The 23,962-nt window shown below is 48.6% G+C and overlaps 1 protein-coding gene and 1 long non-coding RNA gene across 3 annotated transcripts; one reads left to right on the top strand and one right to left on the bottom strand.

The window, feature by feature from the left end:
• Positions 1–354: 354 nt before the first annotated feature.
• Positions 355–5,385, bottom strand: LOC308611340 (NUT family member 2G-like; the record flags this gene model as incomplete). Its single annotated transcript, XM_081260161.1, has 3 exons — positions 355–1,363; positions 1,884–1,949; positions 5,374–5,385. 3 exons carry the CDS (start codon positions 5,383–5,385, stop codon positions 572–574), a joined length of 870 nt encoding a protein of 289 aa, XP_081116287.1. The 3' UTR covers positions 355–571.
• Positions 5,386–8,070: 2,685 nt separating this feature from the next.
• Positions 8,071–23,256, top strand: LOC308611346. 2 transcript variants are annotated; one of them, XR_014014848.1, is made up of 3 exons: positions 8,071–8,247; positions 19,484–19,585; positions 23,182–23,256. It is a non-coding gene; the product is annotated as an uncharacterized lncRNA (long non-coding RNA). The 2 variants fall into 2 exon arrangements; XR_014014849.1 differs by lacking the exon at positions 8,071–8,247 and adding an exon at positions 14,210–14,400 and having other exon boundaries at positions 19,447–19,585.
• The last annotated feature ends 706 nt before the right edge of the window (positions 23,257–23,962 follow it).

Genomic DNA, 23,962 nt, shown 5'->3' with positions numbered 1-23,962 from the left:
GTCCAGAGGGCTGAAAGGCACAAGAGCAGCTCTGCCTCCCCAGAAGGTTCAGGGATGCAGAAGACGGTACAGATGCCCCAGAAGGGCCCTAGCCAAGCAGGCGTTAGAGAAGGGGCTGATGAGGGGGTCCCTGGGGAAAGTGAGAGCTGTGCGTTCCCAGGGGCAGCCTGAGGAGTCCTTGTCTATGTGGAGGAAAGGTGTGGCCACCTGTAGACCCAGAGCTCCTGTGACCTCCCTCATCCTTCCTTCCTCTCAGGATCGCTCTCTGTGGAGCAGCTCAACACCAACAAGATGACAGTGGCCTGAGAGCATTTCCCACGAAAACGATCTTTGTTCACAATTTATATACATCACTCCAAAGGTCCTGCTCCCACCCACACCTGGCCACACCCACCTCCCCCACCTCCCTAACCCCCCACAATCCCGCTCCCCCTCCCCACCCTGGTGGTCCTGCCCCGCTCCCTTCCCCCCACATCATCCAGGATCAGCACTGGGAGGAGGAGGAGGAGCCCCTAGGCTCCCCAGGGGGCTGCCCTGGGGCCTCGCCCTGGAGGGCCGGCCCAGCTGTTCCCTACTGGCTGCAGTGCTTCTTCCTCCTCTTCCCACGCTTCTTTGTGTCAAACGGGTCACGCTTTCTCTTTCTCAGCTGTGAGGGGCGAGCCAGCCCCAGAGCCAAGGCTGGCCTCCCAGAGACGCCGAGGCCAGCCCCGGGGATGGGCAGCTTCTCAGCAGCGGCTGGGTGTCCACACAGAGCCCGCTTCCTCGACTTGGGAGCGGCTGGTGGAGCTGGGCTGAGGCCTCTTCTCTGAGAGGAGGGGGACTGGGGAACACTCTGGGCCCCCCAACCTCCAGAGGAAGCCAGGGCTGAGACATGCGCAGGACTGAGGGACATCCCGAAAGGCACCAGTATATGCTGAGAGTCTATGATGAAGACGCTTTGGAGCACCTCCTCGTTCTCACTGGACCCGTCCCTGGGCACTCGGGCCTCCCGAAGAGGAGAGGCCTTTCTGAGAACAGACGCATCCCTGGATCTCAGTAGAGGGCCGGTGCGCCTTTGACCCTGGGGAGGGGAGAGCCGTACGGGCCGGAATATAGAGAACTCCTGACGTCCTCCAGAGGGAACAAAGACTTTGGGCCTGCACAGGGCAGTGTCTGTTTGCATGAGCCTATGAAGAGCCTGAGAATCAATCTCTGGTGGGCAGGCTTCATCACTGACCCCTAGATGGGGGTCTTGGTCGTGCCTCTGGGCACCTTGGCCGGCGTCGGACTCAGAAGGACTTGAGGCCATTCCGGGTGCACTGTGACTCAGGGCTGCCCGCACACCGTCGTCCTCTTTCAAGGCCAGGAGTCGTTTCTGCACCAGCTGGTAGGAGGGAGGAGGACAGTGACGGCTCCATACACACGTGTGAGAGGAGGAGCACTGGGCAGTGGGACAATGGCCCTGGTGGGGAGGAGGGGACGGACGACCCCAGGACTCGAATCCAAATACAGACACTGTGGCAGTCCGGCCATTCTCCTGCAACTGATTCCCAGCTTTGTGACCTTCCCTCCCCTCCCGGCTCCCTATCCTCTCCTTCCTTTCACCCTGCACTGCACCCACCCCAGAACGGGCCCTTCCCCATGCCAGGTGTCCCAGGCAGGGGAGGGATGGACAGCGCTATGTGGCCCTCCTGTTCTGGGGCCCTACCTCTCCCCTGTTCACTGGGGTCCCTCTGTGCCCTGGTCTTCCTGAATGTCCCTTGTGTCCCCTGTTCTACCGGGGATCCCTCCCTCCTCTGGCTCCCCTGGGTCATCTGGGTTCCCCTGTCCCCTGGATCACCTGGGGTCCCCCTCCCGTGGGGTCCCCTGGCTCCCTGAGTGTCCCTCTCCCTCCCCTGTCTCACTTCTTCGGGGGTGAGCCCTTCCTCCTGCTCCAGCTCCTTCTCTAGGGCCAAGATCCAGCTGTGGGTCTGGGGAAAGCAAATCTGCCAGGAATCCAGGGTGAATGACTGCCTCCACCTAGAACAGAAAGAAGAGGCTGTGAGCATCCTCGGCCAGGAGTGGCCTGTGAGACAAGAAGGCCAGGAGGGAAAGTGAAAAGCAGAGACCCACCCCACTCTCCTCCACAAGGCGGGGATGGTCAGCGCGCACACGCACACACACACACACACGCAAACATGCACATACACAGTCACACACAAAAGAGCACATATACAGAGGCACAAACACAGACACAAAGGCATACACACAGATAGACACAAACATATACACACAAACATCTGCATAAACCTCCCCTAACACCAGGCTCAGGAACAAGGAGCTGAGCTTAAGTCCCAACGGCCTGAGCAGAACCCAGATCTTGGGTGCTGAGAGTTCCATGCCCTGGCATCTTGCAGACCCCAGTCTCCAGGCCTAGCCTACTTTGGTGACAAAGTCCTCCTGGGAACACAGCTTGTCGATATAGCTTAAGAGATCGGGGTCCGAGTAGGTGCCGTCCTCTTCCTGCTGCAGCTCATTTCCGTCCTCTCCCCATTCTGCATCTGAGTCGCCTGTGGCTGAGTGGACGGGCCCCACCAGCGCCTCCATGATGTCCATATACTCCCTCACAGCCTCAGGTGGAATGTCCTCGGGTGCCTTGGGCTCCGGGGGTCGCTGGGACCCGTGTGGCTTCGGGCGGGAGGGCTGGGCCCTGGGGCCGGACATCCTGGGAGCACAGGCTGCGGCAGAGCAGGAGGAAGGGAAGGAAGGTGAGGGGCTCCCGGTCTACCTCCTGACCACCGAGCGCACGCTGGTGAGGGCACTGTTGGGGGACATTGATGTGGGTGTGGGGGGGTCAGGACCACCTGAAGCTTCATGCACAGTTGGAGGGGGGAGGTAAGGGGGCATCTAAGAGAGTCACATATAAGGAAGTGGGGAACCTCCAATTTTCTAGGTGTGTCCCCATCAAGCCCACTTCTTAGGCAGACTTTGTGTGCAGTCCTTTGACAGGGAGGCGTGAGAGAAGTTACAAGATTGACCAAGTCAATACCCCGTAGTAACAAAGGGCATCTGAGACCCCACCCCCCACCCCCCGCCTCGGTGGCTGTTTTGCTTGAAAGACCAATGCCCCTGTCTTGAAGGAAGATGATCCACATGGGAAGAGTGGCCAACCCTGGGCCCCTGTTACCTGTGCGTTCAACTCCAGTGGGAACCTGGGTGGCTGGCTGAAGGCCCACTTTCGGGGCTGGGGGCCCCCGAGGATCCAGCTTCGGTGGGGCTGGAGGAGGCAGGCCCTGCGCGCACTGCATCCACCGCAACTGCTGGATCTGCCTCTCCTGCTCTGCCTCAAATTGCATGAACCTGGGGTGTGACGGAGGCACAGGCCATCCTGAGAAAATGGCCTGGGTTCTGGAGCCCAACAAAGGCAGCCAAGAATGAGGGATTGGGAGAGGATGTGCCTTGGGGCTGTCAAGGCCCTGTGAGGTGCTGTCCACAGCAGAGAGCTGCTCCTGGAACTGATACAAGATCTGGGACCCTTCCTGCCTCACCAGCACTGGAGAGCATTCAACAGCATAGAGCCAGGTCGCTGCATTGAACCAGGTCAACGGGACACGTGGCTGACCCAGGGGGCACCCTCCCCATGGCCCCCATCCAGAGCCACATGAAGGGCTGACAGCCAGAGGCTGGAACAGGCATGTGTTCCCCACAGGGGTCCTTGCCCAAATCCAGGACCCTGGGTTGGGACTGAGAGTTCTGGAACGTAGACCTGGAGACAGGGCTCAGGAGAGGCTGGACGATGTGGATGCTGAGCTTAGAGGACAGGCCTTCCTTTCCTCTGAGAGGTGCTTGTTTGTTTGGTTTTGTTTCTTAAACCAAGGGGATTACCGTGGAGCAAACACTGGAAGGGCCAGAGACCCTTGGGCTGATGACAGCTGGCTTCCCCAGCCTCATGAGGGATGCCAGGGTACCCACTCAGGCCACTTTTCGTGAGGAGAGGGGGTCCCAAATCTATGTCAGTGGCCGCCAGCCAGCCACCACTAAGGAAGCAGCAGGCTGGCGGGTGGAGCTCTTTCCCCAGCCCAGCCCATATGGCCGGAGTTGGACCCCTACTGGACTCACAGCTTCACCCTGCCCCGTCCTGAGACCTTCATGTGAGGGCAAGGGTAGGTCAAACTCAGGGGAGGGCAGAGCTCGTGGTGGAGGAAGGACAGAAGACCCAAACTCTCAAGGTGAGGGAGGGGTTTCTGGAGGACTGTAGGGCCTCTGGGCTGCGGGCCCCCCGTTCCGAGCGACAGCCCTTCTCCTTTGTCCTCTCTGATGAGCCCCGCCACGGCCAGACCCTGCCCTCACCCACTCGCCTCACCCTCCACGCAGCCCCTGGGCCCAGGACGCTGACTCACTTTTGTGCCATCTCGTAGTAGATCATCCGGTCAGAGTTGCTAATGTGCTGCCATTCCTGCACGGCCCTGCACAGTCCCTCCTCCAGTGTCATGGTGGGCTTCAGGCGGGCCAGGGATCGAAGCGCTGGGCTGTAAGCACTCGGGGTCAGTCTCTGTGCCCAGCCCAGCCCCCACCTGCCTGACCCCACCCACCAATGTGGACCACACATCACTCAACACAGCATGACTGAGCAACAGGAGAGTGAGAGGCAGGTGTCTGGGAGAGCAGAGACAAGGCTTCCCGGCTACGGCTGTCACCGCCTCACACTCACTCGAGGATGACCATCCACTCCCAGGCTAGAGCTGGGACACTGTGCCTTGGGGAGCTCTTTTCCTCTTCAAGGCTGCCTTTTCATAATAAAAATCACCATCATCACTGAGGCGTGGCATGTGCCAGGCAATCTGCTCACACTTCATAGATTAGCCCAAGGAGTCTTCTGCACGGTCCTCTGAAGGTGAAGTGTGATTGTCCCCTTTTTACGAGGGACCGCAGGTTTAGGATGGAAATGCCTGCCAGGCTCACAACTCTAGTGGGAGAGAGCCCATGCCCTTAGGAGAGCTCTACCATCACCCTGTTCCTAGTGGAATTCTCCACATCAACAAAGTCGAGGCGTGCATGAAGCGCTCTCCTGGGCCCCGCGCTCCTCCCCCTTCTCCGAAGTGACCTCCCCCGGCCACGTACACTCAAGTGCTGTATGAAAGGAGACGTCAGCACAGGAGAGTGTGGCATCCACTCCTTGGCTCCTCAACTTACACCACGACCCTCTCTGACTGCAAGTCTTCAGGCCATATTACCAGGAGAATCATGGAAGAACAAGCTGGCTAGACTCACAGAGGGGTGGGGTCAGTTGAGATAAGGCACATTTCAGTCATGATGTCGTGGACTAGCAGGCTCGCCCGTATGACTGACAGTGTGCCTTTTCGTGGCGTGGACATCGCCTTCACACCTTGCTTCCAGTATCCCTAGAAACCTAACCTGCGAGTCCATCCCCAGTTCCTCTTTATCTAAGAGCTCCGATAAGCTCATGACCCCCTGAGCGTTCACTCACATGAGAAAGCAGGAAAGAGCTTCTGCATCAGGACTCTGGGGAAGGTGTCTCCGGGCCAGTGGCTTGAGGCGCTGCCACCGTCGGAAGTTACTGTACACGCTCTGGTGGTTAGAGCAGTCCTCCTGCGAGGCATAGGGCTGGTTGGTGTCCAGGCTGCCCTCCCTGGAAGTGCCACGTGGCCATGGCCCAGAGTTCACTGGGCGAATGTTAGGGGCCATCTGGGCAGCTGGTGGTGGAGCTTGAGGAGGAAAGCCTGGGGTCCAGCCTCCCTTGCCAGCCTGAGTAACTCCAACAGCTGGAGCAGTCACAATGGTCTCCATCGCAGGGGTTGCTAAGAATATGGGTGCAGGACATGCAGCACTCCCGCTGAGGGCCCCTGGAGCGCTCCAGTTGAGGGGGCCGTGAGGAACGATAAAGGTCTGAGTCTGGGGGGCCTGCACTGGCCTCCCTTGTGACCTGACTTGTACAGTGAAGTTGCAAGCCCCAGGGGCACTGGGGCCACAGCCACCATTAGCCACCAAAGGCATCCTGGGGAAAGCTGGCAGCCACAGGCTGCTGCCAGGAGGGAATGCGGGGGTGATGAGAGGTGGCAGGTGCTGCTCCCAGGGTGGCCAGTGCTGGGCGCCAGGAATGGGTGGAGGAAAGGACACTGCCATGAAAGTAGACAAGGAGGCACCGGGGTTCATGGTGACATCCGTTCCCAGCACTGCAGATGCTGTTGAGGCAAAGGAAAGGAGTGAATGGAGGAGGAGAATGGGCAAGTGGGACTGAGGCTTTCTGCGGCATCAGAGTGTAAATCTCCACAGATGAGAGACTCTTGGACAAGGGAAACTGCAGCGTGCAAATGTCTTCAAGTGATTTTCATGCCCTGACCTCCAGTTGAGAATTATTCCACTGGTGACCCCACGCCCATCCACCAAGCTCCCTGACCCCTGCCTGCCGAGAAGAAATTGCCTCAGCAAGCACTCACTTGGAGAGCCTCCCTAAGGCACACCCTGGCACCTAAGCCTCACAGGCTGTCTCCCAAGACCTGGAGCTGTGTGGACATCTGCTCTGTGAGAAATGCCCCTCAGCCGGCGTACTAGCAGGTGGGGCCTTCTGCAAGGTAAGTTCTAGGCCCCCAAAGGCCCTTTGTGGACAGGCACTGTGTAAAATATTAGGGCCCCACCTCCTCCTCAGTCCTCCTTTTCCTGATGCTCAGTATAAATCCCCTCTTTCTTTCCTAGCCTCACAAAACAAAACAAAATGCTGGAAAATATCTCTAATGGAATCCTGATACAAACCCATGACACTGGCCCAGAAAGCACCTGCATCTCCGAAGAACCCACAGCAGATACGTAACATGGGCCAGGTCCTGCCACCCCTTCCCCAGTGCCCAGAGTCACTGTCATCAGTCAGGAGTTCTGTTCCTAGGGGCTTGGCGTGGTCTGAGAAGTAGGCGCATGTCCCTTAGATTCTGTCATTTCACAGCCAGTGATGGCTGCAGAGGATTAAACAAGGGCCAGGGAATTGTCATGTTACATTGGTCGTGGGAGTATAGACTGCCTGTGGTCCTTCCCCTTCCAGCTCCCAATAACGGAGAGACAATCTGAGACGCAGGCATAAGCCAGATGCCATGGCGATCAAGTTGTCTGAAACACATCCCTGTTCAGGAGAACAAGGTACACACCACGGTGCACCTAACTCACCAGAACAGATGTCATAGGACGTTTAATAGTAACACAGAAGATCATCTTCCTGATCCTGGGCTACACTCCTTCCCCCTTTAAAAGAGGAAGCAGGCTTCATAGACATTCCACCCGAAACAACCCCACTCCACATCTGTTCCCTGTCCATGAAGGAGTGACCTGAGATAGGAACAAACTCTTCCTCTCAAGGCAGCCTGAGGGTCCACCATGAGATACTGGACAAGATGAAGTAGGTGTGAAGTACTGCCATTCCACAAAAGGAAGAACAATTCAGAGCAACTCAGGAACCTGAGCCCTCTCTTGGCTGAAGTTACTCGTAATGGTTGCCCATCCCCTGTTGAATCCAAGGCAACAGTTACCTGAACTGACAAGTGAGCTCTGGGCTGGGAGGAGTGGACGAGGTGTGGGCTGCGGCAGTTAGAGTAACCCCCTGCCTAGCTCTCGGAGAGGACACTTCACTGCAGGTGTGGCCACACACAGCCCCATTGAATAGTTTTCTCACCAAGACCATCTCTCCCCATGGCCCCCTGAGATACAGTATGCTCCTGTTCACACCCCTTTGAAAGATATGGTGAGGCAAGCTTCAGGTGCCTGAGGAACACAATACAGCTCTAGGCTTTCCTCATGACCCTCCCTGTGTCACCACCAGGATATCACACACATCCTTACACACACGTTTCAAAGTGGCTTGTCTCCCTTCTAGAAAGAATCAGACTGTCTGCTGCCATCCTTTCTCCATAGCCAGGGCAATTCCTCTGGATCCACCTCCAACGACCCCTCCTCCCCAGGGCAGTCTCAGGTTTCTTCAGGCTCCCCAGTCTCCCCAGGTGAAATGTCCTTGTGCGTCCAGTGCTCTCTTCTCCCTCTACTTCAGTCCAACTAGGTGCCCACAGTTAAGTGTAACATGTGAACCTGAAGGATGTGAGGATGGCAGGGTCTCTGAGAACACACCCCCAGCCTATAGGCTTACCTCCTATTGAAGCCATCCTGCAGGCTTGGGCACGGACTACTGCTGCCTGGTAGCCTCAATGAGAAAAGTCAAGACCAGGAGCCAGAGAGCGACCTGCTTCAGCAAACGCTCGGGATCCAAGTCAACGAGGGACACGTTTGAAAGTAAACTGGAAAATGCGGGCTGAACCGTTCTGCGGTGGGGGAGAGGCAGAGGGCACGTGGGTCGGGCTGGCGTGCGCTGGGGGGACATTCCACGAGGGCTCTGGCAGGTAGGCAAGAACCGGAAGTTCCTTCCACCTCCCACAGTGGCACACAATTGGCGTGTGCCTCTTTAGGCAGTTTATAAACTGTTGTTTTGATTCACGGCACCGAGGTTGAGCATGACAGTCCCTTCCTTTCACGTCTTTATCCATCAACCTAGGTGTTTTGTTTTTGTTTTTGTTTTTGTTTTGCGGTACGTGGGCCTCTCACTGTTGTGGCCTCTCCCGTTGCGGAGCACAGGCTCCGGGCGCGCAGGCTCAGCGGCCATGGCTCACGGTCCCAGCTGCTCCGCGGCATGGGGGATCTTCCCAGACCGGGGCACGAACCCGTGTCCCCTGCATCAGCAGGCGGACTCTCAACCACTGCGCCACCAGGGAAGCCCTGGAGCTTTTATAATGAAGGAAAACTTGTATGATTTGCAACCAATAACTTCATACTAGAGGAATGGTGAGGCAAAATATTGTACCCAGGCACTCGAGAAAGGCAGGCTTCCTTGTTGCTTCCTCCCTTTGTTCAGTCATTCAACCAATTATTTACAAGATTCTCACTCATAATTCTGATACAGTATTTGAAGGACTCTTCTCAAGGCCACTGATACAAAAATTGCACTGTGCAAAAATTAGCCAGTCCCAATACTGCAATCACTTTTGTAATACTTCAAAATCCTACACCCCACAGACAGAGATAATCAAATTAGCCCAAATGTAACTTGGGAAGACCAGTCACAGAAGGGAGTATCTAAAAGTCCTTTGGATCATGATCTCTGACTATTCCTGCACAGAAGGTGGGGGCGGGCATTGACTACTGAGAAAAAACATCTCTGGACATGGATCACAAGCCTCAGAAGACAGTTCATCTTCCACTCAATCACGAAACATTAAAGAAACGAAGAGATACCATGTTTGTGTCTTGTGGAGTTTTCAAGTCTGCACTTGGAGGCGCTTAGTGCTGTTACATGTGAGGGGTCTTCAGAGGCATCCTGTTGAGTGAGAAATGCTCTAATCTTGCATTTGACCAGAAAGCGGATCTGATGATTGAAGTTTCTTTGGGAAGTATTACAAAGTCAGGTCAGTAAGTTGATCCCGCTACTATTTTTGTTGTTGTTGTTTTACTGTCAACTGAAATTCTGCAAGATATTATAAAAAAGGAGGGAGGGAAAATAAAATTGTTCCCATACTACCTGTTGAAATTGGCCCAGATTGTCAACTCTTTCTCAAAATTATTTTTAAAAAAACCCCAAAACCGTACAAAGGAAACACCTGTGAACACGGAGAAAAAATATTCTAGTAGAGTAAATGCGTTGGAAAAACTCTAGGAACGGAGTCAGGAGACAGTATCTTAAGAGTGTTTCCCAGGTCTGAAATTCTTTGCTAGCATTGTTCTTTAACGGAAACTTCAGGTGTGCTAGGAAAAAGGACCTACTGTTTTTTGAAAGGCATTAACAAGAACCAAGGAACGGCAGTCCAAAGGGCATGAAAGTACTTGCCCCAATTTGAGGCTACTGTGCTTACAGCGGAGCTCTCCAGAACTCTTTGTAGCTAAGTGCATGGGTTTCACGAGTGCAATATAAAACTCACGAGTGCACATTTCACAAGAGCTGGTTTTAAGAAGAGACCGTCACGAAGGTTCCCAGCGAGGAGCGTCGCCAGAGAAGTTCCGCAGCTTGCCCGACCCTCCATTTCTGTCCTCTCCTGCAGAGACCTCCTAGGCCCGCGCACCCCGCGCCTGCACGCCCGCGCACGCCTGTGCACGCCCACTGGGGCGGGTCTCTCGGGCACGGCGGACCGCCGTCCTCCAACAGCTCCCGGCGTCTGCTGGGGCAGTTTGCTCCGGAAGACAGGAGCGCATGCGGGAGCGCGGAGGGTGGGGCCCCAATGGCTGTCCGGCGGGGGAGGGGCCTGCCATGGCGGCCTGTAGAGTCAATTCTAGGAATCCTGAGGTAAGGGGTACGGGGACTTTTCACCCCTCAGGTGTCACCGCTCTGCACTGTTGTTCACCCTGTGGGTTATTTGTGCCCTTGTCCATGTAAGGAGACTCCCCACAATGTGGATTCACGCCCCCATAGAGCTCGATTCCCTTGAGATGTTTACCCCAGGATTATCGGCACCACTGGGGAGCCGGCTGCATGAAGGGTTCAGTGATTGCGGGGCCTACAGTGGGGGCTAAATAGTGTGTGCGAGCTATTAAACAGGTGCCGTTCTAGTCTGCGCGTTGTGAAGAGTACAAAAGCTAGAGGGAAGTTCTTGCGAGTTGAAAACCCTCATCTGGTTCCGAAGGTGTAGCTCAGGTGATTGGAAAATGAGTGAAAATGGAAGGAACACACTCATCGTTTCACTAGTGTCTTCCTTCTTATAAAAACATCAGTCAACACTTAGGTTCAAACTGCATTCTTTTGTCGGTGATGCGAGCAACTTTGCTGAATGTGGTAATAAACATGTATTTGTAGTCTGGTGTCAAATCATGATTGATTTGCAAGCATAGATGGGGTCTGTACATACTTAATTGGTTGGTGGGAATCTGATAGGTAGTCAAATGTGTGGGTTGGTTTTGTCCGTGGATATTTGTGTTTGAAGGGAGGTCATGCCTGTGTTTTTGTGAGAGTGTGTAAGAGTGAGCGTTGTATTTGGAGGGTGTTGAGATGTGACGCAGGCATACTCAAGGAGTTGGTGGTTAGGTGTTTGTAATTTGGTGTTTGGGGAATATGTTTACATGTGTTTTTTTCACCCCTGAATTTGGGGATTTGTGTGTGTGTAATGGTGGATTTGGAAGGATTATCTGCATATGCGTAAGGGCAATGTCAGGAAAAGTAGTGGTGTATATTACTTTGGGTGTCCAGTCTGTTAATTTTGTATATTTGGGGAATGTAGGCTGATCATTTGTGTATTCAGGGCATGTTGTATGGTTATGGGGTGTTTGTGGGTGTGCATTTTCAGGAGCTGTGTATGTATATTTGGATGTGTAGAGGGCAAGTCTGTGACTATTTTATGGGGCTGGTGGATGTTGAATGTGTAGGTATGTTGTGTTTGTATGATCCTGTATTCTGCAAGATGGCAGAGTTCATTCTGTGTGAGAGGTTGGGAATATGGGGTTATGTATACGCCAGTAGCGTGGTACTGTATGTGTATTTGGAACAAAGGGCGTATAGGGTGACATTATTGTCTATTTGTAGTGTACTGGGTAATCGTGGTTCTATTTGGGACTTGTGGAGAGTTGTGTGTTAAATGAGTTTGTGTGTGTATTCAAGGGGCATGGCCACTTGGAGGAATATTTGCTGAGGCTGTGCATTTGTAATTTTCAGTAGGAGCCTCTTAGGCTTATGTATTTTGGGAAGTGAGTATATGTGTATCTGATAGAGAGGTGGGGTTCTATGTTTCTACAGGGAAGATGGACAATTGCATTTGTATGTATTAGAAATATGTGATACGGGTATTTGTTAGTACTTGCATATGTGTGAGCTGGCTCCTGATAGCTAGGGATAATTTGATATATGGAAGTTGTTTCATAAATGGTTTGCTGGAGATATTTCCATGTATCTTACTTGTGTATTCTAATCCGTGTGCGTGTCCATCATCAGGTGCATGCATTATCAGAGTTTGTTCATAAGGTATGGAGTTGTTAGGAGTATTCAAAGTGTATTTCTTTGGAGAACGCTAGGGTGTTTATACATGTGTTTGGTAGGAGTAAGAGGTGGTCTGTCTATATATTCAGGGTGAGGGTAGAAACATATATATATACACACACACACATATACAGTTTGTATGTTGGAGTAGTGGTAGCATAATGTATAGTGTTTGGGAGGGGATCCATATGTTCAGGGGTTAGGAATATTTGCATGTGTGTGTCCATAGGTGTGTGAGAATTGTGTATGTATCTTAGTAAGACTGCAGAGGTTGTCGGTGTTTTTCTGTTTTGAGTGTGTCTGAGCATTTGGGGTGTATACTCATGAGTAGTTTGTGGATGTGTGTATTTGTGATTTGTGAGTGTAGCAGGAGGCTTCGAGTCCTCTGTGTGTCTATTTCAAAATGTAATGCCTGAAGAATTTAGTGGTGTTGCTTGTATGTGTGTTCTCAGTATTAGTGAGGTGGACTTATATGGACAGTTGACCCTTGAACAACATGGGTTTGAACTACACGGGTCCACTTATACTGGATTTCTTTTTCAGTAACTACTACAGGACTACTACAGGATCCATGGATGCAGAGCCACTGCATGGAGGGTTGGCGCCCTAACCCCCAAGCTGTTCAAGGGTCAGCTGTATTTGATACGTATAGATTATTTGTGTCTGTGTGTGTGTTTGAGTTCCTGGGGCTTCTGGGGTATGTATTCTGTGGGATGTGGGAGTTTAGTTTGTGTGTTTGGAAACCAGTAGGCTGTGTGGGTTCTGTGTGTGTGCAGGAGTCCTGCAATCTATGTATTTTAGGGCTGTGGGATTGCATATGGGTCTTTTTTCGGGTTGCACATGAGACAGTTGTGTACTTGGTGACCCTGTGTGCTTAGGTACTCAGTGTGTACATCTGGATGGCATATTGGTTGCACATGTTTGTTTTCAGGCCCATGTTGTGTGTGTATATATAGTTGTGAGAGTGGAATGTGAATATTCAGGGTGAGTAAGGTTTCATCTGTAAAAATTTAGGTAGTAAGAGGTGGTCTGTTTGTGTATTTATTCAGGGTGAGGGTGTGTGTTCAGGGGATATATATATATATATATATATGTACAAACACAAATGTGTATGTGGTGTCCTTTTGGTTATATATCTGTGGTGGGAGTTGAGAGTTCTCCTTGGGGTGTAAGTGGATTCTGTGCACATATTCACAGGAAAAGTTATGGGATGTGCTGGAACTGGTTCATACTGTCTTGGGAGAGTCAATGGTGCATATCTCTTCCCAGCTGTGTGTTTAGTGATGTCAGGTGGGTAGCTTGAAATTGGTCCTGCTGGGAATATTTATACCATGTAGATACCATAAGTGAAGTCTTTCCCGCCTTTCTCGGAGAGCTTTTTATCAAGCACTTAGCAGTGTACCACTGATGTGCGTGTTTGGATTGTGTATGTGTGAAGCAAGAATATTTGGGCATCGGTGGGTACGTATGGGACCCTCATGTGAATTGTGAGTGGGGCATCTGGGGCTATGGGCCCTTGTATATGTGCATTGACCCTGGTAATTGTGAATCATTGCATTGCTCCTATCAGGTTGGTCTGTTCTTTAGGGCCAGAGAATCCCCATAAATGTTGTTGATTCCCAGTAGAAATCATGCAGATGGATACAGGGGTGTCTGTACCTTAGGCAGGTGGACACTCCTTCAGCATTTGTGTGGTCCTAGCATCTGGGTCCCTAGAAGGGGGCGCCTGGCGGACAGATGGCCATGCAGAGCAGAACCTTCACAGGTGTGTTGTTGGCATGACAGGCAGCAATCAGAAAGTCATGGGGCTTCCTGGATAGGAGGTCAGATGACCAAGGGCTCTCCCAGGAAAACCCCCTGAGAATCAGTTGGACAGCTACAGGCGTTCCTGGCTCTTCTGTGGCACAGCGGACGTGCAAGGACACCCTCCACATGGGGTCCAGAGCCATGTGTCCCTGAGCCCAACTGCCCCAGGGTGGTGGGAACTGTTGCATATCAGGCTGGTCAACTGTATCACTAGGTCTCAACCAACCTGTCTCATGGAAACCTAAGTCCTCACGGATAGGCAGGACCTCTAGGGATCACTGAGCTGACAAGGACAGAGGTAGGGAGGCTTTGTCACTGAGGGAGAGTTGGGGACTGAGACCTGGAGAGCCTGGGGAGTCCCACTCTGAGGAGATGTGGCTCTGATGTTCCCAAACCCTTTAGACATGTTCTCTGTTCTTTTCTGAAGGCTCAAGATGCTTCTAGCAGTGGGAAGCTTATCTCAGTTTCATGTTTCTCTGATAGCATGAACTGACCCTTTTATTCACTCTTCCACATCGAGCTGCAAACCCATCAGAGGGAACCATGTGATCGTTGTAGCCACCAGCTGACCCCACAGCCACCTTGTGCCTGCCTTGGACCCACCCAAGCATTTCTGAGCCTTCTTTATGGTGAGTCTTGTGGCCTTTTCTCCCTCATTGTGACTCCTCCTGCCAATAAAACATGCTGTGAATGTTAACAAAAGGAAACCTGCACTAGAATTGGAGTCTGGAAGGCCCGTAGAGGGAGCTCTCATGCCGTGCCACTCATCATCAATTACCCCAACAGGAAGAGGTCATTTACTGACCCCAAAGAGGATGTGCAACCACTTTACTACCCCAGCTGGAGGAGGGAAGACTTCCTTCCTGGCCAGCAACAAGAAATAGAAAATAGAAATAGCTAATAGAAAATTCCGCAGTTTAGCCAATGAGACGCCGTTGTCACCTGAAGTTTTACTTTCCTCCAGTGAACTTTCATTTTTTCCTTTGATGATGACTTTCTTTCCTTGTCCCACCCTCCTTACTATACAAGTCTTCTGGGACTTCCCTGGTGGTCCAGCAGCCAAGACTCCGCGCTTCCAATGCACGGGGCATGGGTTCGATCCCTGGTCGGGGAACTAAGATTTCCACATGCCACGTGGCATGGCCAAAAAAAAAGAAAGCCTTCCATGTTGTGTAACCCGTTGGAGTATCTCCCTTTCTATCAGATGAGATGCTGCCTGATTCATGAATCGTTTAATAAGGCCAATTTATTCAAAATTCAAAGTAAATCTTCCAATTTACTCCGTTAAATTTTGTTTTTTAATACATTGGGGGCATGCAGAGGTGGCCACTAACAGTTTAATATGTATCCCTCCAGAAATGTTCTGTATAAAAATATGTATGTGCACTTTTCTAAAATTCACTCTTATGATTGCTACTGCTAACAAGATGATTTTATGATTAAATGCTTATCTTTTTAAAAAGAAAAAGGTAAATATATTGGTGGCAGTGATGGGATCTGAAGCAAATTTCTGATAACATTTGGGACAAGGAGGAACAGGTGTGGTGCCCACAACTCCTTTGAGTTCACTGTCTTTCTTGCCATTCCTGAAGGTTGTTGGTAAGCTCCTCTTGGTTTGAGCTCCATTCTCTTTGCGTTTGTGCTCCCAATCTAACTGGCTTTCCTTTACAGGGCAGGTCAGTTTGGCTGGTAGAGGATTCTCCTTGAGGCCAAACCCCTAGCCTTTCAGATGGAAATTCCCAGGACACAGTAACATCTCTTGGTTATTGCCAGTATATTTTTTGAGTGGTAAACCATAGCCCCTAATTTTGTTCCCTGGATTCCACACTGGGCACTGCTGACAGTGTAGTCTGCACTTGCCCATCTGTTTGGAATCAGCCCCCAGTTTCCATGCTTGGAGCTGTTGGTGGTGGCTATAGTTCTCCATTTTGTTTGGAATCAGTTTGCAGTCCCCCTTCCTTGGGATTTGCCGTTTGGATCTTTTTCCTCAGTCCAAGGATCCCTGGGAATCGGTGGTGGTGCATACCAGGCCTTCTTTTGTCCAGGACATAGTAACATCTCTTTGTTACTGCTGATATATTAAGGCGCAGGTTTTTTGTGTGTTCTTTTGGTTTGACAAAGGCTAGCTAAGGAAATGAGATCCTTTATCGCCCAAGAGTTGAGAATGCCAGCTTCTGGCACACCTGCTTATTTTATATTTAAGAACTATGGTCCTGGAGGTTGTAGATATTTAGAAAGATGGAAAAATTATACTAATATTGATGTAGAATTACAGTGGTCATTGTGGGGCATGTTCCAGTTAGACAAGATTGTACATTTAAGGAAACCACTAGAGAGCAAGGGTTCACAGATTGCACAGGGAGAATGAGATGCCTGCTTTACTTGGTATGTAAAAGTTTACAGACGGTTTCAAGATTCCAAAATAGCTTCGTTTAGAGACTTAGAACAAAAAGCTAATGCAAAATTAAAGAGACAAAAGGTACCTGAGACAAAAGACCGCAGGACGGATGTGACTGCAGACGCACCTCCTACTGTCCCCCCCTTTCCGTTGTCACCCGAGGACTCTTGTGTTACTCATTTCCTGTCTGAAATACTTCTCTATTCCAAAAAGAATATTTAACAATTGCCATTTAAAGTAAAACTACCTGAGGTTGCAGGTGAGCCCCCTCAGGTGTCCTTTACCCCTTGGTCAAAGACTGAACTGAGAGCTGTAGTCAAAGAATTCTCTAAACCTTGGAGGAACCCCCAACATTTTTTAAAGAACTTAGAGTCACTGTCAGGGCGTATGTCCCCAAACTGCTAGATCTTTATCCACTTGTACACATGTTGGTAGGACTGGGGGAAGCCCCAGAATGGATGTGGGAAGCAAAATGACATAATCCCTAGGATGGGATTCAAGATCCTCAACCTAAAAAGGCTTGCAGAATAACAACTAACCTTTTATAAGCTATTCCTAAAATCTTCCCTGCTCACACTTGGTCTATTATTAATTGGCCTAATGATTGCTCTATTATTCACTCATACAAACAAAAGAGGGGTGAATCTGTGGAAGACTTTAGAGCCAGTTTGGAAGCTCTCTTTTTACAGCAGTTGGTGTTCCAAGGAATAAAAAGGCCACTCAGCCTGCTTTAACTGCCCTCTTTGTAAGTGGATTATCTTCTGAGATGAGTGGATTGATAAAAGGGCAGAAAACAGGGTGGGAGGCTATAGGCCTGACTGAACTCGTGACTATAGCTGAGCATTTTGAAAGGACCTTGGAGCACGACCACAAACAGAAATCCACCAAGCTCATAGCCTTACAGTTACAACAGCTCTAAGGCAAGGGACACAAAATGACACCTGGGCCTCCCCCATTACAACCTCCTAGGGGTCCATGATCAATTTGATGACCCAAAGTTGATGTTTCATTTGTAATCAGTGAGGACACTGGAAAAAGAGGTGTCCTCAAAGGTCCTATGCAAACTCTTCACAAATGCTCTGATATCTGTCTCAAAGGGAGGGCCCCCCATGACCCTCTCCCCTAGTTGGCAGAACTCCAGAGGTTCTCTGGTAAACTATTAGCAGCAATGACCTTAAACAGCCCAGAGGAAAATATAATGAAAAACGGCCAAATTTTAGTTGATACTGGAGCTATGCTTTCTACTTGAAACCCCACTTTCATATTTTACTTTGAAATCTACATTAAACTCTAACCCTAACTGTAAACATAATTACCTAACCCTTTAACACCCTACCCCTAGCCCTAACCAGAGCTGTGCTTTCTACTCTAAATCCCACCCTCAAAGAACAACAGGTGCCTCTGAGTAAAGAGGATGTTTCCATAGTGGGAGTACCTAATACAGTTCAGAGAGAATTTTTATCTCAACCAAGATTCCTTTCTGCTATGCAGTATAGCCCCAGTTCATCTATTCAGTAGAGATCTCTTTTCTAACTTCAAAGGGCCAGTACATTTTGCCTCCAGTGGAGATCTCACCTTAAAATTTCCTGATCAACGTGAACCTGATCAGTTATGTTCCTTACAATCTGTCCTGGACCTAAAAGCGGAAGTTCAACAAAAGTTCCCTAATTGGATGGAGATGCCTGCAAATTTGGGGGCTACTTCTGACAGGATGCCTGCAAATTTGGGGGCTACTTCTGACAGTGTTCACATGAGAAGAATAAAAAAATGCAAACCTATAAAGATTCAGATAGATGTAGCTAAACCTCTCCCTAGGTTTCCTCAACAGCTATTAAAGCCTGCGGTCATACAAGGTCCCATAGCTATTGTAGAAGACCTAATTGCCCAGGAGGTAATCATTCGTGTACTCGTCCCTGCAGCATGCCAATCTTGCCTGGTTGGAAACCTGGCAGGATGGCGATTTGTCCAGGACTTGGGAGCTGTTAATAAAAATAGTTTTTCCCTGTTTTCCTGTTGTTCCAAACCTAGCCACCCTTGTGTCACAAGCTTGAACTGACTTGAAATGGTTTACAGTTGGAGACCTTTGTTCACCTTTCTTCAGCATCCCGGAGACCCAACAGCCAATATCTACATGCCTTTACTTGGAACAATCAACAATATACCTGCACTTTTATGCCTCAAGGGTTCACTGGGACTCCTTCTTTTATCCTCCCAAGTACTTCACCAAGATTTAAGTACCCTCTAGTTCCCTGAGAAATCAGCCTTTTTACCATATGGAGATAACCTCGTGCTGTACTCAGCTACTGTAAAGATTCCATAAGGCATTCATAAAAGATTCCATTTATTTGCTGCAACAATTAGCTGAGAAAGAACACAAAGGAAAAATTACAATTCTCCGTAGACGCTGTTCATTACCTAGGACGTAATCTAAGCACTGAAGGAATTCAGCTATCTCCAGAGAGAATTAGGCTGATACAGGAACTTCCTAGACTCACAACTAAGTGCTAGCATTGTGGATTTCTAGGTTTAGCTGGTTATTGCAAGCTCTAGGTTCCAAATTTTTCTGTTACCTCTTCCACTCTGTGAACTTATTAAAGATTTAGTTCCTGAATCCTTTGCTTGGGAAGATAAACATAAGCAGGTTTTTATAAGGCTAAAACAAGCACTGCAAGAACTGCCTGCCTTAGGGTTACCCAAATGATCAGGTTCAGGTTGATCCAGAAACTTTTTTTTTTTTTTTTTTTTTTTTGCAGTACGCGGGCCTCTCACTGTTGTGGCCTCTCCCGTTGCGGAGCACAGGCTCCGGACACGCAGGCTCAGCGGCCATGGCTCACGGGCCCAGCCGCTCTGCGGCGTGTGGGATCTTCCCGGATCGGGGCACGAACCCGTGTCCCCTGCATCGGCAGGTGAACTGTCAACCACTGCGCCACCAGGGAAGCCCGATCCAGATACTCTAAGGTGAGATCTCCACTGGAGGCAAAGTATATTAGCCCTTTTAAGTTCGAAAAGAGATCTCTACTTAATAGATTAACTTTAGGTTATTCAAAACCTTTTACTTTATTTGTGCATGAAAGGCATAATCAGGCCGCGCAGAACTGTGTGAGCAGGGTAGTAAACACAGGCCTATTGCCTGTTATAGCATACAACTTGATTCAGTTGCTTTTGCCTGTCTCAGGTGTCTTAAGGTTATAGCCACAACTGCAAATTTAGTGGAAGCCTTGGCAGATTTGACTCTAGGAAATGAAGTTTATTTGCAAACTCCACACCTTGTCCACAGTCTTCTTAACGCTGAATTGACAACATTTCTCTGCAAGTATCACTGGATTAACTTCCTGTGAAATCCTGCTTTCACCACCTAATCTTTAAACGTCACACCGTTCTCAATCCTGCTACACTACTACCTCTGCCTCACAAAGGTGAGGGCCGTGACTGCCAGGTATCAGTGTCCCATGGGAATTCCCTGGGAGTCCATTGGTGAGGACTCCGAGCTTCCACTGCAGGGAGCGCGGGTTGGATCTCTGGTCGAGGAGCTACGATCCCACGAGCCACTTAGCGCGGCCCAAAACAAAAACAAAACAAACAGAAAACAGTGTCCCACTTTGTGACACCGTGTCCTGAGTAAAGATGTTACCAAGTCCAAGGTTGCTCTGCTTGCCGCACGACAGGCCATAAATCGGAGATGAGGTGTTGAGGCAAGGAATATGACTTTATTCAGAAAGCCAGCAGACCGAGAAGATGGCAGAGTAAAGTCTCAAAATAACCATCTTATCGGGGTTTGGGTGCCAGTTTCTTTTATAATACAGAGATGGGGAGGAGATGAGGAGGTAAAGTAAGAAGGCCATAAGTTGTGCGAATAGCCCCTGGAATGGCCAGCCTCGGGGAGGAGATGTGTTAATTTCTTCTTAATTGTAGCCATCCACAGGTGGAAGGAGTCCATATGTTTCCCTGAACAAAGGCACTTTGGTTTAACATTCAGACAGAGGGACAGGGTTCCCCGAGGCAGGCCATTATGTACAGGTACAGACAGTATCCTTGTAGTGAACAAAAGCAGCAGAAGGCAAAGGTTAAAGTAAAAGGAACAGATCCCATGTGGAGTCCGATTTGGCTCTTCCCTGTTACAATTCCCTACTGTCAATGTCCATTCCACAGTCTTGTGGATAAAAGGGGGTGACGGCCCTTCTAATTGCTTCATCAGATGGATCTTTCCGGGAGTGTCCACCATTGGTGCCGGTGTTCCAAACGTTGGGTTTTTGTTTTTTTTGTTCCTCTCTGGAAAGTGTGTCCTTTACACCTGTAGCCTTAAAAAAATATTCTCAGCCTAAAAGTTGAGAGTTACGACCTCTTTGATGGGAATTTTGAGGGCTTCAAGCCTGGGAGGCAGCATCTCAAGTTAAGGAATTCAGCACTTTTCCATGTACGGGAAGATGCAAGGGTCTGGGCTCACTGAAATCAGTCATTTGATATGTACCTCAGCTGTCTGGGGCCTGTGTCCTATATTCTCATATCCTGAGTTTCGTCAGGGCTCACCGGCTCACGTTGGGGGGCTGCAGTCGCTAATGACTGATGTGTCAGGAAATATTCCATTTCTCAGATCCTCTCCTCTTGGTCAGGATTTTGACCAATATTTGGGAGACGTTTCAGGATCAAATTTTGTCCCACGGCGCTGGGAGGCTCATCCCAGGTCAGGGGAGAATTCTTGATATGCCACTCCAGGTGCTAGTTTTTGGATTAGGCCCTATTGCTAATTAAAGATCTTCTGGATCCTCTATCTAATTATGATCCAGGAGACATTTTCCCTTGTTGCTTCCTCCTGTACCTAGAATCACACTATTACAATTATTTCATGTTATAAATGTGGTCTATTTTCTCAAGATGTTTAGCCATTGAAGTATTGTTGGAGGCCTGTTTCCATACTGGGTACTGTAAGAGACGCCAGTCTTATAAAGTAGACAGGATATAAGTAATGCAGCTAGTAACGTTAACAAAGACACAGTACAGCAGGGAGACACAAAGAGCAAACAATCTGGAAACAAAGAACAATGATCAGTATAACTACTTGTAATCCAATTGCAATAGCGAGCGACCAGAGGTACCATAACTGATTTAGTGAGCCATCCGCTGTTTCAGTGTACCAGCAGTGCGTACTTAGACGTGCATGGCTTAATCTTTGGGACAAGCATATGCTACTGGCAGGATCACCCAGGTAGAGAGAAAAAGATAAATGTTTCAATTCTGCTTACAAGGGTATAATTTAACAAATGACTGTAAATCATAATGAGTTTAAGGGGAGCGTTTTGCTTACACCTGGAAAACACAGAGTTAAAACAGTCATTTTTCAGATAGAAACCATAAAAATTATAACCTTAATTATAACCAAAATTATAACCATAAGTATAACCCTTTTACCCAGGCATGTGCAACTAATCGTTTTTGTTAACAGCTTTATGAAGCCATCAGGTTTCCCATTAGAATTCTTCAAGTTCTTACCCAGTTCACCTTTATGGTTTGAAAATCAGAAACTTGTATTTATGCAAAGGTCCTTTCTATAAATCTTCTTGAAGAGGAAGCATTTTTGCAAAGGCATCAGAGTGAAACCATGACTGTGTACAATGGTGAAAGACTTAAGAAGGCACGTTTCAATCTGATTACAGTGCAATTGAGAAAGTAACGTGGTTATTGCGGTGACATGCAACACTTTCAGACAATAAAGAGAATTCTGACTGGTAACATTTTACCAGGACATACCAGATTTTAGGAACTCCATATAATCTGTAGAATACCTGTGTCATTTGGCATACAATAGAACCTAAGAAGATTTATTGCTTATTTGACAACACTTCCTGTGTCATTCAACCTAATTAGTTAATGTCTCTCTTTGGGGTGTTTCAGGGGCCCTTTGAAGCACCCCAAAGTTAGCTAGAGGTCAAAGGAACTTCATTATAATTTGATTTGGGAAGTTTTGTCAAAAAAATAAGAAAAGGGTTTAAAACAGATAGGATCCCATGTCACTGTGAAACAATAGTTATTCACTTAGCCAAAGTAACAATAAAAGATTTCAAAGGCAAGTACAGAACAGATCTCTTAAAAGGTAGAAAAACTTAAAATCTGGTATCAAAGGCAGTCCAAAATCTTAAGAAACCTTGTCTTCTTAACAGAGAGAAAAGCGAAATTCAAGTTGTGCACCAGCTTACTTTTAAAACGTATTTACTCAATTAAACTTATTTTAAACTTAGTCCTGACCACGTACAGAACTCTTTTTTTCAGGGTCCACTTTCCATAAACCTTCTGTCACTTACTTTAGCACAATTCTGACTTTCAAGTGGTCAAATATCTGGAGAGATTAATTTTAGATAGACCTTCCTAAAAGATAAGTATTTTAAAAAGTTCACCTAAAGCTCTTACCTCATTTGCCTTTTCTTTCCTTAAAAGTTTCTTCACATCAAGTTATTTCCTTGCTGACAAATTTGCAACAGATATAACAAGATTTTATTTAGCTTATATTAAACGTAGGCACAATAAAAGTATTATACTTAATGTTGATGACTCTAACAGCATGTCTATATTAATTAGATCAACAAACGAACGTTAATACCAGGTCTTAATTAATACTGACTATTTCCCAGTTCACATGAACCTGAAGCTCATGTAGCTCAGTTTCTCTTGTATTTAGAATAGTTTGGTGTGTAAGTGCTTACTTTTCTTTAAGCCAATTAAATAGAGCTCATCCACAAATCAACCTCAGCAATGCTATCCAAAGACAAAGACACATACAAGGACACAAACATACAGAGACGTCATGGTTGTCATTTCAGAATTTCAGCACTGAGTCAGGTACAGCCATGTGAAGCCCATCAGTTTAGAAAAAGAGGTTGGATTCAAATTAGGTTTCTGGCAGATGGAACAAATCCAACTCACTTGTCTAGATGGCTGAATTTTTACAGAAAAGACACTTAGGTTTTTTATTTATCCTTGATAAGTCAGTTTCTAAATTACTTTACCCTCTTTCAAAAAGGTGCATTTTAGAAAGATGGCAGAGATGAGAGTTCCTGAGAAGACCAGAAAGGACATTTGCATCTCAAAGATACAGGCAAATTTTTCCTAGGATGACTTTGTTTCCCCTTTGTTTAATATTTACAAGCCTCTTAAGATAAACAGGGAGGGTTTGGGGAGTGGTATCTATTGGAGAGTCAATCAACTCGTTCCCCACTGTCAAAGTTCCCCGGGGCTCCTGTGGGGAAATTAGAATCGGACGCCTCAAGTCCAAGGGAGTCCCCCTGGCCTCTTATAGGATGTCCGCACAAGGGAACTTGCCCTGCTGTGGATGTGGCTCCCAGTCCAAATTGGGTGGCTTGTGGAGTCTTAGATGGTGATACTAAATCAGGCTCCTGTCCTCTGGGGGTTAACACAGAAACTTCTATTTGATCCCCGTGGGTAGGGGAAACAGGAGGTGGTGAATATGATGGCGGCATGGGGGGAGGGTGGGCAGGTGGAACAACTGCCGGTGCAGCTTGCTGTTTTGCAAAACACTTCTAACTGCGAGATCCTATAAAAATTGAGTGAGCCATTTAGGGGCTACCGCCCTTGTGATCCTATATTTTGGGTCCACACCCTATTACAATAGTATACATGTCTTTCTTAGTCATAGGCTCAGGGCTATGTTACACCCATTTATCTACTATAGGCCCCACCCAAAGGGCTCTCCTTCAGGGTTGATGGAGTATTTCCCATTTTGTACACCCAAACGCAAAAGACGCAAACAAATTCTGGCATCAGTGCACACAAAACCAAGACCA

Source organism: Mesoplodon bidens (assembly GCF_964165515.1).
Source record: "Mesoplodon bidens genome assembly, contig: HAP1_SCAFFOLD_579, whole genome shotgun sequence".
In the NCBI taxonomy this organism is placed as follows: domain Eukaryota; kingdom Metazoa; phylum Chordata; class Mammalia; order Artiodactyla; family Ziphiidae; genus Mesoplodon; species Mesoplodon bidens.
The sequence above is the reverse complement of the archived record's forward strand: the minus strand, read 5'-3'. Positions and strand labels throughout refer to the sequence as shown.